At 39.7% G+C, this 14,520-nt stretch overlaps 1 protein-coding gene across 1 annotated transcript in view; it reads right to left on the bottom strand.

Moving 5' to 3' along the window:
- Positions 1-10,917, bottom strand: part of GPR149 (G protein-coupled receptor 149) — a 38,086-nt gene extending 27,169 nt beyond the window's left edge. The window contains exons 1-2 of the mRNA XM_088132549.1: positions 9,967-10,917; positions 7,559-7,751 (exon numbers count right to left, since the gene is read on the bottom strand). Coding sequence (XP_087988675.1) covers positions 7,559-7,751; positions 9,967-10,917 — 1,144 coding nt within the window. The remainder of the gene's footprint in view (positions 1-7,558; positions 7,752-9,966) is intronic.
- Between the last annotated feature and the right edge of the window lie 3,603 nt (positions 10,918-14,520).

Here is a 14,520-nt window from a genome sequence, read left to right as displayed (position 1 = left end):
ATAGATTTAGAGGATTAGATTTGGTAGACAGAGTGCCTGAAGAACTATGGACGGAGGTCCGTAACATTGTACAGGAGGCAGCAACTAAAACCATCCCAAAGAAAAAGAAATGCAAGAAAGCAAAATGGCTGTCTGATGAGGCTTTACAAATAGCTGTGGAAAGAAGGAATGCGAAAAGCAAGGGTGAAAGGGAAAGATATAAGCAGCTGAATGCAGATTTCCAGAGAATAGCCAGGAGAGATAAGAAGGCCTTCTTAAATGAACAATGCAAAGAAATTGAGGAAAACAATAGAATGGGGAAGACTAGAGATCTCTTCAAGAAAATTGGAGATATGAAAGGAACGTTTAGTGCAAAGATGGGCATGATAAAGGACAAAAAGGCAGGGACCTAACAGAAGCAGAAGAGATTAAGAAGAGGTGGCAAGAATACACAGAAGAACTATACAAGAAAGATCTTAATGTCCCTGATGTCCACGCTGGTGTGATCACTGACCTTGAGCCAGACATCCTAGAGAGTGAAGTCAAGTGGGCCTTAGGAAGCATTGCTAACAACAAAGCTAGTGGAGATGACAGGATTCCAGCTGAGTTATTTAAAATACTAAAAGATGATGGTGTTAAAGTGCTGCACTCAATATGCCAGCAAGTTTGGAAAACGCAACAGTGGCCACGGGATTGGAAAAGGTCAGTTTACGTTCCAATTCCAAAGAAGGGCAACGCCAAAGAATGCTCAAACTATCGCACAATTGCACTCATTTCACATGCTAGCAAGGTTATGCTCAAAATCCTACAAGCTAGGCTTCAGCAATATATGAACCGAGAACTACCGGATGTACAAGCTGGGTTTCGAAGAGGCAGAGGAACTAGAGATCAAATCGCCAACATTCGCTGGATCATGGAGAAAGCACGAGAGTTCCAGAAAAATATCTACTTCTGCTTCATTGACTATGCAAAAGCCTTTGATTGTGTGGATCACAACAAACTGTGGCAAATTCTTAAAGAGATGGGAATACCAGACCACCTTACCTGTCTCCTGAGAAATCTGTATGCGGGCCAAGAAGCAACAGTTAGAACCGGTCATGGAACAACCGATTGGTTCAAAATAGGGAAAGGTGTACGACAAGGCTGTATACTGTCACCCTGCTTATTTAACCTATATGCAGAGTACATCATGAGAAATGCCAGGCTGGAAGAATCACAAGCCGGAATTAAGATTGCAGGGAGAATCATCAACAACCTCAGATATGCGGACGATACCACCCTAATGGCAGAAAGTGAAGAAGAACTAAAGAGCCTCTTGATGAGGGTGAAAGAGGAGAGTGCAAAAGCTGGCTTGAAACTCAACATTAAAAAAACTAAGATCATGGCATCTGGACCCATCAATTCCTGGCAAATAGAAGGGGTAGAAATGGAAGCAGTAACAGACTTCATTTATTTGGGCTCCAAGATCACCGCAGACGGAGACTGCAGCCATGAAATTAAAAGACGCTTGCTCCTTGGGAGGAAAGCTATGGCAAGCCTAGATAGCATATTAAAAAGCAGAGACGTCACCTTGCCGACAAAGATCCGCATAGTCAAAGCTATGGTTTTTCCAGTAGTAATGTATGGCTGTGAGAGCTGGACCATAAAAAAGGCCGAGCGCCGAAGAATTGATGCCTTTGAACTGTGGTGCTGGAGAAGACTCTTAAGAGTTCCCTGGACTGCTAGGAGGTCAAACCAGTCAATCTTAAAGGAAATCAACCCTGATTGCTCATTGGAAGGATCGATAATGAAGCTCAAGCTCAGATATTTTGGCCACCTAATGCGAAGAGAGATCTCTTTGGAGAAGACCCTGATGCTGGGAAAGATTGAAGGCAAAAGGAGAAGAGGACGGCAGAGGATGAGATGGTTAGATAGCATCACTGAAGCAATGAGCATGAAACTGAGCAAACTCAGGGAGGCAGTGAAGGACAGGAAGGCCTGGCGCAATATGGTTCATGGGGTCACGAAGAGTCGGACACGACTTAACGACTAAACAACAAGTGATGTCTCGCTTTATCACTGCATCGCTTAGCGATGGAAATTCCAGTCCCAATTATGGCCATAAGTCGAGGACTACCTGTAATTGAATTCTTCATATTTGTTTTATGTAGTGATTCAGGAAGAACAATGAACATAAAAACCATCTCTTTAGAAGTAAGAGTAAAAGCCACCAACTGGAGCTGCATAAATGCTTGAGTCCCAGAGCTGGACCTATATTTTCATATGCGTAGTTTCTGATGTTAAACTGGGGCCTATGCAATTATTACTAATAATAGTATTAGTTTATGGCTGATGTCTCATTTCCCTCCTCCATGGAAAAAAGAAGAAGAAGGAAAAAAAGACCTCAGTCCTGCAATAGCTTAGTCCATAGAGTAAATGAGAAACCTTCTACTCAGGAGCTCATAAAAACTTCCATTCAATCCAGCTGCTTAAAATATTATTTTAAGTAATCAGTTTGGTCTAGTGGTTAAGGCATCAGACTAGAAACCAGGAGACTGTGAGTTCTAGTCCTGCCTTAAGCACAAAGTCAGCTGGGTGGTCTTAGACCAATCACTCTCTCTCAGCCATAGAAAGCAGGCAATGGCAAACCACTTCTGAAATCTTGCCAAGAAAACTGCAGGGACTTGTCCAGGCAGTGGCCAGGAGTCAGCACTGTCTTGAAAACACACTCTCTCACACACAATCATATTTAAGGACTTAAACAATGTAAACAATAAGCTGCTTAAGTGTCAGCCTCTAACATTATTTGTATTTATCAGAATGTTTCCAACCTCAGATAGATCCTACACAGTAGGTATTCTTACAAAATCAAAATGACAAGGGGCTGCGACTAATACTCTGGAGCTGTACCTACCTGCCCAGAAAAAGAAAAGGCTAAGTTAAATAAGGAATTGTAGGGTGATCCAGATATACAGAATGGAAGGAATGTTTTATGGATAGTTGCACACACCTTAGTAGCCATCTTGTGAGAGCTCCTATTACATGTTCTCAGGATTCCAAATCTGCCAACTTCTGCAAATAAGTTGTACTCCTTGATTGTTTTGATTCTGGAATCAAGGCTTAAATCAGTGGTAGGGATTCTGGTCCCCCCAGGTGTTTTAAGCTGCAGTTCTCACAGTCCCCTCTCATTGGCTATCTTAACTGCATCTGATTGGAATTAGATTTCTAAACTTCTAAAGGGCACCAGGTTGCCTATTCCTATTGCTGCTTGCTATTTCTATCCTTTGTAGCAGAATACGCTAGAAACAAAAGGAAGTTGTAGTTTCCAGCAAAGTTAGTTATAAAAATAAAAGGTTTTAAACCAGTGGGTTGCTGGTGTTGGATATACTGATTGTACTTTTAACTATTTAATTCTGCACGAGGCCATAAACCCAGGGTAAATATTTTGTTCTGGGGGAGGGGGAAGGAATAACCTTTAGCTTAAACAAAATGAGAGGAAAAGTTCAGGTTTAAATTGTTAGGTAATTGTTGGATTACCATCTGCTGCAGATTTCCTTCTGCAAATATTTTATCAGAGCCAGAAATATGCAGTAGGTGTAACACTTTGTTTCTTGACACAAAGCAAACACAGCTGTTGGGAAGCAAGCTCTAGAAGATCCAGAAGATGCCTCTATTCAGAGAGAAAAGATTCGCTCTATTCAGATCTATTTTGCTTTTGGTGTGAATTGTGAATAAAATTGTGCTTCATAACTCCTGGAATGTACTGTATGGGGGTTGCCCGCATAGGCAATTGGAAACTTTGACTGGTTTATAATACAGCTGCCAAAGTAGTCAGTGGAATTGCTGTTAACTAATGTTACTGTATTTCATCAGTATTTAAAGACCTGGGCTGGCTAGCAGGTTGTTTTGAGGCTGGAGAAGAGATTATTTAGACAATAAGGGTGTAAAAGAAATCTGCCACGGATTTCTCTGAAAACAAAATGATGTGCTCTGCCAGTTTAGGCACTGATACAGCACAAATGGCTGTAATGCTGGGAGACTACTAGCGTCTGTAGTTTGTTCATTTATTTGTTGTGATTTATATGCTACCAAATTTATATGCTACAGAATAATGGAATTATTGGAATAAGAGCAGTAATATAAAGCATTAAATATAAACTAGACAAGAAGTAATAATAATTAAAACTATTACTATTACTGTTACTATTACTATTACTATTATTCGCACAGTCAGCCAGATGGATTTGGCATTTTTGTCCACCTATCAAGTCCTTCCCAAGGAACTGGGTAGGCAGGTGTTGTTTGATGGTGTTAAAGGTATCATCCCAGGATATAAGTTGTTGCTGTTATTGTTATTGTTATTCATTCTCAATAACCACCAAACCTCTACTGCAAGGTTAGGGATCCTCATTTTACCTGTCCCCAAAGGCTTTCTAAAATAACCAGATAATCTTATCAGCTTTTCTCAGTCCTGATGGGTTAGTGCTGATCTGACCGTGGGTGCAACCCTGTTCTGGAAGAGAGGGGCAGCAACAAAAAAGGAATGCCATCTTGGTATTTGAAGGTAACACAGCTTGAAGGATGGGACTCCAAGGGTGTCCTTCCCACTAGATCTCATTGGGCAGGCCAAAACCTGCCCAATTTGGAGAAGGCAGTTCTGCAGATACCCAGCATGGCTCTGACCCATGCAGAGCTTTAAAGGTGGTAGCCAACACTCTGAAGTTAGAAATCAACTTGTAGCCTCTTACTCTTAGTAGGGGTCTCTTAGTACAGATATGTTCAAGTGAACTTGGCTTTCAACCAATTGAATCACTACATTCTGGACCAGCTGTAGTTTCCTGATTGTCTGCAAGGGCACACCCATGCAGAGGTTGTTGCAATAGGCCAAGCAGGAAGTGAACAATTATCTTAGCTTTGAGTTCCAAAAGTTTATTCCAAGCAGCATATGGACATGTATATGGGAAAGTTTCATATAAAAAGAAGATAGTTGCATCTCAGAAAACTGAATGCAAGAAAAATAATTACGTCGAAACTAAAATCATTCATAGGTTAAGCTATATTTACAATTTTGTTTATTAGGGAAAGATCATATATAAATAAATATATATTAATATTTAATGCAACACAGTAATCAGTGTGCTTAAGCACATGTGACATGGACAAGTGATATCTATCTATCTATCTATCTATCTATCTATCTATCTATCTATCTATCTATCTATCTATCTATCTTTAAAATTAGGCCAAACTTTAAAAAGATTGAAAACTTAATCTCAATTTCCTATCAGATGAAATAGGGGCAAAACTAATATTTCTCCTTTCAGATATAGACGATTGGGGGTAGAACTTGTCAATTTTTAAAAAAAGAATATTTCAGGTATGATTGACATATTGATGTCTATGTTTTTGTATAGAGCGACCAGATCCCACTTTGTTTTGCTTTATATTGTTTTTATATGGTTTATTATATTGTGAGCTACTGAGAGTCAGTTTGGAATCAAGTGGTGCCTAAACTGAATTAAATAAATACATACATACAGAGTATCTACCACCAATGTCATCCTTGTTTCTAGTTATTAATCTTATGAAACATATCCAATAAAGGAGATAAAGTTGCACTAGTAGACAGGAAGGAGCACCCTAAATGTCTAGAAGGGGTGGGGGTGATAGAAATGTTTACTTTGGTATGTTGTGCATTTTGCCTGGTTTTATGTATAGTACTCATGTTTTGCCTGCTTATTTTAATTTTCTAGTGTGTATATGGCATTGATTCTTTGGTCTGCATGTGTGTTTGTAGTATGTAGGACCAGGTTATCTGAGGAGCCATTTCGCCCCGGTTACTTCAGCCCGCCTCACTCAGTCCAGCAGAAGGGGCATGTTGCAGACCCCACCGGTCAAGGAATTTTGACTGGTGGGGTCTAGGCAGAGGGACTTTTCTGCTATGGCCCCCGCCCTATGGAACAATCTGTCTCCTGAGGTCCGGTGTGCCCCCACTCTCATGGCCTTCAGGAAAGGGGTGAAATCCTGGCTGTGCCAGAAGGCCTGGGGGCCAGATGGGGGCTCGCACCAGTGGAGGTGGCTTGTGGGGTGATTGACCTTGCCCCTCCCCCCCATCATCTTGAATGTTTTTAGTATTTATGTACAGGGTTTGTTGTTTAGATTTGATTTTTAATGGATTATTTATTTAGTATTTATGGGGCGATTTTTAATTGTTGATGGGGTTTCTGATTTTAATTGTAATCCACCAGAGTCACCCACTGGGGGAGATGGGCGGCATACAAATTTAATAATAAATAAATACAAATTTAATAATAAATAAATAAATAAAAATGTGCTTATTTTTCTGAGCATTACTTGTTTGCCTTCTATGAAATAAATACTTCATCAGGTTTTTTTGAGAAATATATAATTTGACTTTTGAGCTCAGGTTCCATCTTAGAATTTAATTTAATTTAAGTTGGTTTAATTTAAATTTTACAATTTATATCCTGTCTTACTGTCCCATAAGCATATTTCATTTTATTCAGTTACCCACCCAGGTTTCTCATTTCTAAACCATATTACTTTGCTTCTGGTACAATGGGTAGTGAAGCAGAAACTAGTAGTTCAAACAGAATGCATACATATTATTTTTAGTTGCCTCACTTCATGTATAGAGGCACTTTCACTTCCCTTCATGGATATTTTGTGTTTGGCCACACTCACATGGATATAATTTGTTACCACAATAGGCTCTGAAAATTTCAACTGTGTCCATTAGTCAAAAAATATTGGGAAATGCACCTTGGTAGGATTCTAAACAGGATCCATTTTTTGTTGAGTCTATGAAAGGCATCTATGTGCTATTTCAACTATAGTTTTTTTCTTCTTCTTCAGCATCATTTAGGAATTCTCAGTTCAGATAAAATGAAAATAAAACATAGTCCTGTGCAACCTATGACCTCATATAATAAATTGCCAAGGATCTGACACCCCTCCCTCCTTGTAAATAGAGTCAGGGAAAAAAATAGCTTTATGTATAATAAGGCACCATAAATGGCTGATGGTCTGATTGGTTAGATTGATTATCTATATGTTTAGAGTCATATAAATTGTTTTTTGATTAATGAGCTGAATTATCTAATCATGGCAACCCGAACCCAGTTCCAAAATGTAACTGAGGGTTAAGGAAATTGCCATGGATTAAACCCTCACATCCCTAGTTGATACATTATGGTGCACAAAAGAACATGCTTATCACATAAAATGAGACATGGAGAGGAAAAATAAAACCATGTGAAATGCCATTAACTTTGAAGAAAAAGACTGTAAAACCGTAGCATCTTTTTTCTTATTTGGACATATTTTATATAGTGGATGCTGAATTTTTGTCAGCCAGAGGACCACATTTATCTTTCAATGGCACATTGGGGTCTGTATTTTAAAATGGGTCAGATGAGTGGATGAGACCTCCAAAGGGAGTGTCCTAGTGAAAAATGTTTAAAATGATGCAAAACTATGGACTTTACATCCCCTTGGATCTGCGCTGTCTGACAGGAGAAGTTGATAATGCCCCTGTGGAAGAGGCAGTGTCACCTCTCTCCCCATCCTTCCTACTTACCCTTGCTTTTCTCTGATGACACTGTATAGATGTTCTTTCTGCAATTGATGATGCAGCCACAAGGCAGGTGACTCCAGTGCTCTGACAAGACAAACATCGGAGTGACAGTGACAGCTAGTAAAGTTAGCAGGAAGCTGAATATCTCAAAGGAAAGATTTTGAAACCCAACTGTGTATTGAACAACCATTTGTATCTGAAAGAGAGAGGTATTCCAAAGAAATGAAACAGCTGTCAGTTGGCTTGAACGAAAGTGATAACACATGTTATACTCCCTCTCATAAATGCTTGCTGCATAGGCTTCTCCTGATTCAAATACTGTACTGGCATCATAAAAAAACAAGAACATGATCTAGACAGATGAGCAGAATTCTCCTAAACGTGTCTACTCACAAATAAACACCACTGAGTTCAAGCAGAACTGACTTCTACTTAGCATAGTCTACCATACTTTGCAATCCTACATATGTCTAAAGTAGAAGTGAGCCTTTTCTTCCCAACAGCCTCATTTACTTGGGGATCATCTTCTATAGTCCACATATTATGGTAGGCAGAGCCAAAGCCAAAAGTGGCCAAGCTCAAAATTGCACACATTCTATCATCGCGCTTGCCTTACTCAAACACATCCATGGGCACAGATGTCCCTGGTCTGCTTTTTGTAAGGCTAAGGCCCAGTTTTGGAGGGCCTGTGGTCCATGAGGTCCTGGGCATGATGGTGAACATTTTATTTCATTGTCAGGCTCATCCAGTACCTTATACAGGTAACTGGTTGATAATATGTTTACAGGGCCATTGCAAAATAATGCATTCAACAACAAGCAGTCTCCGCTGCCTATGAAAAGGCATCCAAAGCCATTTGGTCTCTAAGGGATTTGAGATACGGCAGATAAACATTCCTGTTCTTCTGGAATTTGTCTCAGCTGAGCTTTGTGTGTCTTTGAATCTTGACAGATGTCGAAAAGCAAATGTTCTAATACAAGTCCCATCTGTGTCTCTCAGAGTGCCAGTTGCTTCAAGTGAAACAATAAATATTGATGCCTGTTCTGTAGCAGAGAAGTAGCTTCAACCCTGAGCTATTAATAAAGGGCCATTTGAGTTATTGCTGGGAGGTGGAAAGGTACCCTTGAGAAGATCATGTTGATAGATTATTTGCACAGTGCTTTCATTATACAGAGGTCCATAAATAAAGAAGCAAGTCCTTGCCCCATGGATCTTACAATTTAGATTTCATCAGTAAGGGCAAAGGGAGGATTGCTAGAGGAGTGTTACAAGGGAAGAATGTGAGCAAATGCAGCTCTGATTACTGGAAGGGAGAGTGTATGGGTTTCCTCTGAAGTAAATCCTGCAGTGTTTAATAGGGCTTACTTCCAGGAAAGAGTACACAAGATTTTCAGTCTTTGACCAAATTGATGATAAAAGTTAAAGTTTGCATCAGTGAATTTGGGAGTAGAAAAGGGCTCTGAAGAAACAAGAAACAAGAGATGTCCAATATGACTCCCCATGTGCAAAGGCGAGATTCACAAATACAATGGAGCATTGAATGGGGTGTGAGACAAACATGACCAAAAAAAAAAAAAAAATCACATGTAAACATTGCCCTATCTGCAATCTGTACTAACATATACATCAAGGCAGTTCTCAGTAATTCTGATTTTTTTTTAAAAAAAGGAAATAGAAAATAAGGAAATAGGTTCAGTCTCTTGTGCAATACCTTTCAATTTCATAGCTACAGGCAATTCACCACCAAAAGGTGTGCCTTGCAGCTCATAAACAAAGCAAGGAAATTTTGGCAGATGCTAAAACAAGCAACCTAATGCCAACTGAATTGCATCAAGCAGAAGACCTTGGCCTATCCCATCTAGGTTTTTTTCTTGGAATCATTCAGCAAGATGTATCTGTGGAACACTTATGCCAGCATTAAACTAGAGCCATAAAATAGTTGTTTGGAATCTTGCTGTATCTGACTATAACAAACAATTTTTACATTTAGCAAAACAAATTTCAATCATTTGAAAAGTAATTAAAACCTTACTCATTTCCTTAAGAATACACTGATATGGGATGTTGTGCATTTTGAGTTCCTGATCACTAGATAAGCCATATTAGAAACATAAATTCAATTGAAATTACAGTAATGTACCCAACTGATTGAATAGATGAGGAATACATTTAAACAGCAGCCAAACTGATAGTCCAACAGAATATGAAGATACAAAGCAAATGACACAGTAACTCTTTAAAAAAATCTTGATTAACCGATGTTTTAAATACAGGATGCAAGTTTTCAAATTGGACACAAAACACAGCTTCATTTGCTCTGTTCTGTTGCTCCCAATTCCAAATATCATCAGATCCTGCTTAACTAAACCCTTAGAGATAAAGAAAAGAAACTTGGGCAGGTTTTTTTTTACCATCATTGGGAGCCAAAGAATGACTTTGGTCAGAGCCAGAATTAGCGAGAAGCGTTTCTGAGCAAATTCCACAGTGACGTTCCGGTTGTTAGGAGGCACATTTCGTGTGCCATAATGGTCCAAGTGACAGCGGTCATCTGGACTTTGTCTGGTTACTGGGTCAAAGTTCTGACAGTGCTTCAAGGTTTTATTCACAGTGTCTTCTGAAGGAAGAGATGATGTGTGACTGTCAAATCGAGGTACCCCAGGAGAAAAATGTCCTCCAGTGATTTGATGATAATCATCATAAAAGTGCTGTTGCTCATCTGAACACAGCAACTGATAAATAAGAGGAATGGAGAGCACAATTAGGAGACAGAAACACAATGAGTAGATTATAAAGAGAAACAAGATGTACGAACTGGAGCAGTCAATAAAGCATCCCCAGGCGGTGGGAGCATAGGTGCCCCAGCCACATAAAGGCAAAATACAAATCAGCAAACAGACAATCCAGATAGTGAGAACAGCCCATATCATGCTCACTGGCCTCTTGGTGGCCCCTTGGCTGGCTCCCATTTTGTTGAGGCTGTAGAAGTTATAGGAAACTACAAGGGACCCCATCAAGTTGCTGGAGAAGCCCTGAAATAAGAATAGTAGCGCTGAAGTGGTACACAAGGTTTGGGGAAGCATCTCATTCAACCAAGGCTTGAGCATAAAAATTGTTGCTGGTACCACGCTAATCAGATCATCCACACTCAGGGAAGTTGCAAGCATTGAAACAGTACTTTTGTTCTGCATTCTCAGCAGGGACACTAATGAATAGATGCCACCCAGGAGGGTGATGCATGTGATGACAAAAGTCAAGCAAAAAATAAAAAGGTTCAAAGATTTTTGATCTTTGGGTATATCCATAATTCCCTGGTTTGGGTAGCTTGTCTCATTTAATGAAACATTACTACGGGTGACTGACATGGTTGCCAGAATGGTTGGGATAGCTGGGGTAGCTGTTACTTTACCTTCTCACAGATTCTTTGAGTTCTCATCCGATGAAAACATTGCTAGCTCCACAGTAGATCGCTCATCTTCTCTACCAAGTTTATTCTTGGACTGTATAGATTGTTTTTCCTTTCTGTATGTCTGCTTAGGATGCACCCAAGTAATGCCCAGCTCACACTGTTAAAAGAAGCATTAATGTTAAGTCCCAGAGAGCAAAAGATTCCAGCCAAGAAAACAAACCACAATAATTTCTCCTTTCCTTGTTTCTTTGTTGGTCCTTTATAATCCTCAGAGGTGATGAAGTTTAGCTCTTAAAGTAAAAAGCTGTAAGCTGATGTCAAAAAACGTGCCGTAGGGGAAAGCAAGCAGAATATCAGTCTCACACTGCCGGCTTAGGAGAAACTATAGCAGAGGGGAGGGGGGAAAAAACCACCAGAAGCTCTTTGGTTCAGTCTGCACAATTCAGAGCTGCAGGAGGGAGGAGTCAGATATAAGCAGGATAGCAGAACAGAGTGGAAGAAGCATATCTTGTAGCAAAGCTGCTCTCAGATTATAAGCAAGGAAGAGTCTCTTTGCAAAGCCACACCTTCAGAACTGATGCACAGAGCCAATGCAAACAGTGACCCGACCATAATGCCATCTCTTTGCTCCCAGCCCCAGAACTACTATACAGCTGTTGCTGCATTTGGGCCACACAGAGGAGGAAACCCAAACTTTTGGAGGGGCTCTGGGGTCAAAGCCAAAGCATTCTCAGTATGCACAGGTCCTCGAGTTGTACATTCCTGTGTTAGAATTTTGGAACAGAAATAATTACAGTTGATATCAACATTATTTTTAATTCACTACAACAGTTCTTAAATCAGAATTGGAGGCAAACCATCTGTTGAGTGGATGACACTTGGCCTCTTTGACTCCCTAAAGCTGCCTCTGTTGCTGCCTCTTGTCACAAAGGGGGAACAGAAGTAAATGAAGATGGTTTGGGGGTGATTTGGCACAGATGACTTTAGAGCAACCTTCCCCAATTTGGCACTGTTCAGCAAAAAAGTTGGAACTGCAAATCCCAGAATTCTTACATTGGGTACACATTCTGAATGCTGTTTTTCTGCATTCAACATACCAGTAGCAATCTCAACATGATGGACTCTGGACATTTCTTGTTCACAAGCTGCTTCTGCTCATATATGAATGGCTTTGCAACCTTAGGGGTAGCCGTGCCTGAAAAACTGGATCAGTACAACAAACTGAATGTCAACTTATTCTGCTCCAGTTGTATTTGGTCAAGGGGTTCTCAGACTCTTTATCAATGTGGCATAGCCCTAAACCTTTATTCTTCTGGAATCCAGAGCAATGCTGTGTTAGAAAGTAGGCAAGAAAAATGGAAATGATCCAGACTGAAATATTTGAAAAACGGTCTAAAGAATTCTTTTTCTCCTCTCCATAGTACTCACAATCTTAAACTTTTTTTCCCCACTAAGAGCTAGGCAGGTCATGAAAGAAGAGAATTGGATTGGTATTCAAGGTTTTTTGGACCTCCAAGGAGAGATACAGATGTGTATTTTAAATCCCATGTACCAGTCTGATACCACAATACCATGCCCACAAAGATTCGGGAAGTAAATTGCTACGCAGGGACCACCATATGGTTTCCAGAAAAGTGAGTTGCAGTGCTATGGATTTCTATTCACTATAAAGCCTGAAAGGAGTGGTAGATTTTATGAAAGGTTCTTCCAAAAGTTATATTGGGCTATTTATTTCCTGAATCAGTAGCACCCTGAACAAACCAGGCTGATTAGGGATATCTTATGGACTGTAGTTCTTGCCTGAAGATCTTTCCACTTACCAGTTCGTGAGAGACATACTAAAGAAAATATTAAAATTCAAATTAATTCCTCAGTCTGAACAATTCATATTACACCTTGTAGAATCCGATGGACAGGCTCTACTCTTAGATAGGCTGAAGCAGCTGCTTCAGACAGCAGACTGGGGATGTTATGAATGGGAATCCATGATTAGTTTTCTTAGATTATTACTGCAGTGTAAGGAAGAGACATCCTTATTCCAGTTGGGTAATATTATGAAAAGCAATTCCCACTTCTAGACAAAATGTAGACAGTGTATCTTTCACAATACTATCACCTATGATTTATGGCTAGCACAAAGAGCACATGTGGTATGAGAAAACTCTGGGTATGGATTGTTTGGTACTATGATGAATATCAAGAAGGAAAATATGACTGAGTTTTTCTGCAGCCTGATTTCAAGGAATCTCTGGTAGTAGGCCTAACGTGGCTTCCTGTGTTTTGCTCCCCATTAAAGGAAATCACCACCATAAAACAGAGCATAGATATGCATACAAATGTGTCTACAAATGTATCTATAATTAGTATGTGTAGATGAAAATTTAGGAACTGTTGATGTAATGTAAACCAGTGTTTCTCAACTTTGGTCACTTTAAGCTGCGTGGATTTCAACAACCAGAATTCTCCAGCCAGACATGCTGGCTGGGGAATTCTGGGAATTGAAATCCACACAGCTTAAAGTGGCCAAGGTTGAGAAACACTGATTAAAACAGACATACAATATATTTTGATACAGTCAGGAAATTGACAAAGCAACCTATGCATTTCCTTATTTTCTTACCCAGGGGCTAATTTTGCATAGACAGCATCAGATCACTTGCTTTCCCCTCTTACGATCCTTTATTTTTAACAGGGACAGCTCTTCACATGCAGGATGCTTTCAAACCTAAGAGGCATCCAGAAGATTGTTTAAACTAGATTTTTTAAAAAAAATGAAAAACAGTCAGTCTATGTAGCCGGGCAAGCCTTTGCTGGATTCAGTAGATTATTTTTCACTCTACTAACTGTCTTTAAATCAAGGATATGCATGATCTGTCACTAAACAAACACAGAGTTCCAAAAGAGGTGCCAGTGCATCACCTTAAGAATCATAATTTTAAAGGATATTTCTTTTATTACATTATCAGTATCTTTTTCACTTTTCCTAAAATATAACACACATCTTTACAAGATTATGAAAGCAGCATAAACCTGAATTTATATTTTGTTATTTAAGATTAAGTCTTATTTGGTACAATGACTCTTAACTTCCAAGTAGGCATGAATGGGATTGGGCTGTAAAAAACTGATCAAGAACAAAACTTGTACCTGCTCAGAATTTTTAAATTGTATCGAAGGGAGGAGGGAGGGAGGAAGGGAGGGAGGGAGGGAGGGAGAGAGGATGGATGGATGGATGGATGGATGGATGGATGGATGGATGGATGGAGGCAATCTTCTGCATTTTACAATTGGGGCATCACCACCACCTAGAAGGCCCTCTTTCTGGTGGCCGTTGGATACACCTTAGTTTGGTATCTCTAAGGTTACAGTCCTATACACATTTCCTTGACATAAGAAACTTCCTTCTAAATTGCCTAACATAGGATTGCATTGTGCAGGCAGCAATTGCAAGAGTTCTTTTCATAACTTGATTATGGTAGGAGTAGATTTCTCATGGTTTGCTAAGGGATTCATCTGTGGAATTGCTTTATTATCAGTTTGTTTCCTGAACTCCAGTTTA

This window comes from Python bivittatus, unplaced genomic scaffold (assembly GCF_059951505.1).
Source record: "Python bivittatus isolate LINGU-HERP-01145 unplaced genomic scaffold, Pbiv_v1 ctg000980_np1212, whole genome shotgun sequence".
Lineage (NCBI taxonomy): Eukaryota > Metazoa > Chordata > Lepidosauria > Squamata > Pythonidae > Python > Python bivittatus.
Note: the sequence above shows the minus strand (reverse complement) of the source record. Positions and strands in the feature narration are given on the sequence as shown.